The 1,556-nt window shown below is 43.1% G+C and overlaps 1 protein-coding gene across 1 annotated transcript in view; it reads right to left on the reverse strand.

The window, feature by feature from the left end:
- Positions 1 to 142: 142 nt before the first annotated feature.
- Positions 143 to 1,556, reverse strand: part of LOC103523955 (lamin Dm0-like) — a gene marked incomplete at its 3' end in the record, with an annotated part of 9,105 nt that continues 7,691 nt past the window's right edge. The window contains exons 2-4 of the mRNA XM_008488966.1: positions 1,383 to 1,536; positions 954 to 1,079; positions 143 to 325 (exon numbers count right to left, since the gene is read on the reverse strand). Of these exons, the coding sequence (XP_008487188.1) occupies positions 143 to 325; positions 954 to 1,079; positions 1,383 to 1,536 (463 nt within the window). The remainder of the gene's footprint in view (positions 326 to 953; positions 1,080 to 1,382; positions 1,537 to 1,556) is intronic.

Here is a 1,556-nt window from a genome sequence, read left to right on the forward strand (position 1 = left end):
AGCCGAAAAAAACCTCGGCCCCGCCGGGAATCGAACCCGGGCCTCCTGTGTACAAGCCTAATGTGATACCCACTCGGCAACGGAGGCGGAGGTTGCATTAGATAACAACTATTCTACAAATAGGCCAAGCGTCTAGACTTACCTGTCCTTCGTAGATTTTCACCAGCTCCTGTTTGGTCTTCTTGAACTCCTCTTCGAACATGGCGCGATTGGTTCGCACTTGTTCCGCCAGACGATTCTCAAAGTCTCGATTGAGACGAGAGTCCACCTCGGACAGTTCTGTCTTACGCTTCTTCTGCACCTCTTCGATACGGGTCTCGAATACCTGGAAGAAAATGGATGGATTTAGAAAACTAGATCAGGGGGACATCAAGCTGGTGAAATGGAGGCTTGCCATTGGTGAGGCCTGAGGCCAGGGATGTAAGTAAGGTTGTGGTTTTGTACCGGGTTGAGAGAGGCAAGCTTGGCAAACTAACCTTGTTTTTAAGTTACCACTCTCATGCCAAACTGTATAAACAATATCCTGTCTCAACTCGTCCTGTCTCGACCCAACCCGGTAGATAACCACAACCTAAAACAGCCATAAAAAGTTCACAGAAAATCACATTTAAAACACAAAAAGTATAAATAGGTATAAAAGGAATTAAGGATGTCTGGTTTTTGAAGCCAGAAGTTAAAAGAATTCCAGCAGACTTCGGTAGTGGGTACAGAGGTGAAGCACTCGCCTAGTAAGCGGGATGACGCCGGTTCGATTCTTCGAACTATATCCTTACTTATGAGATAATTTGACCGTATAATAATAGAGCTAGAAGGGTTAAGTAGTAATTAATGCCTTTGAAACTAACCTCACCTAGTGGTTATCTTCCACTTAAGAGTATGGACCTACTTTCTTCTTTATATTGCCACTATTGCAGCAGTCATAGTCAGAGGGGTATAAGTGGTGGACCACTTACCTGCTTGTCATAGTTAAGCTGCTCTCGCAAACTCTGGTTTTCATTCTCGAGTTCGATTCGTTTGAGTTGTTCTTGATCGATAGCTTTCTTCTGCTCTCCAATCTGGTGCTCTAGCACTGGAATACGCTGGAAAGGGCAAAAAGAAGAACCAGTTACTTTAATATCCATATAATAAAAAGGATAAGGAAAGGAAGAAGGGGAAATCCTTGGTTTGAACCTATGGTTTTTTGTTTCATTGGTGCGCTTACAGAAAGTACTATCTGTCAGAGAAGAAAGCTCGATGCGACTAATGCATCTGGAGGTTCGTGGTTGGGGTTTAATTCAAGTCATAAAATTTTTCGAGGTGTATTGATCGGAGAACGACATGACAAGCATTTAAGAAGTATTATGCTTAACACAATTAAAGCTCTTTTTATAATTTCGTTTTACCTTATTCTCGCTGGACAATTTCTTCTTGTCCTCGGTCAGTTGGCTACACTTGGTCTTCTCCTGGTTCAAATTATGGTTCACCTCGTTCAGGAGGGACTCTAGACGCACGATTTTGGTCTCAGCAGCAGCGCACTCGTTGGTCTTATCCTTCAATCTGAAAACACAAAATAGTCA

The sequence above is a fragment of the Diaphorina citri genome, unplaced genomic scaffold, assembly GCF_000475195.1.
Source record: "Diaphorina citri unplaced genomic scaffold, Diaci psyllid genome assembly version 1.1 scaffold61998, whole genome shotgun sequence".
NCBI classification, from domain to species: Eukaryota; Metazoa; Arthropoda; class Insecta; order Hemiptera; family Psyllidae; genus Diaphorina; species Diaphorina citri.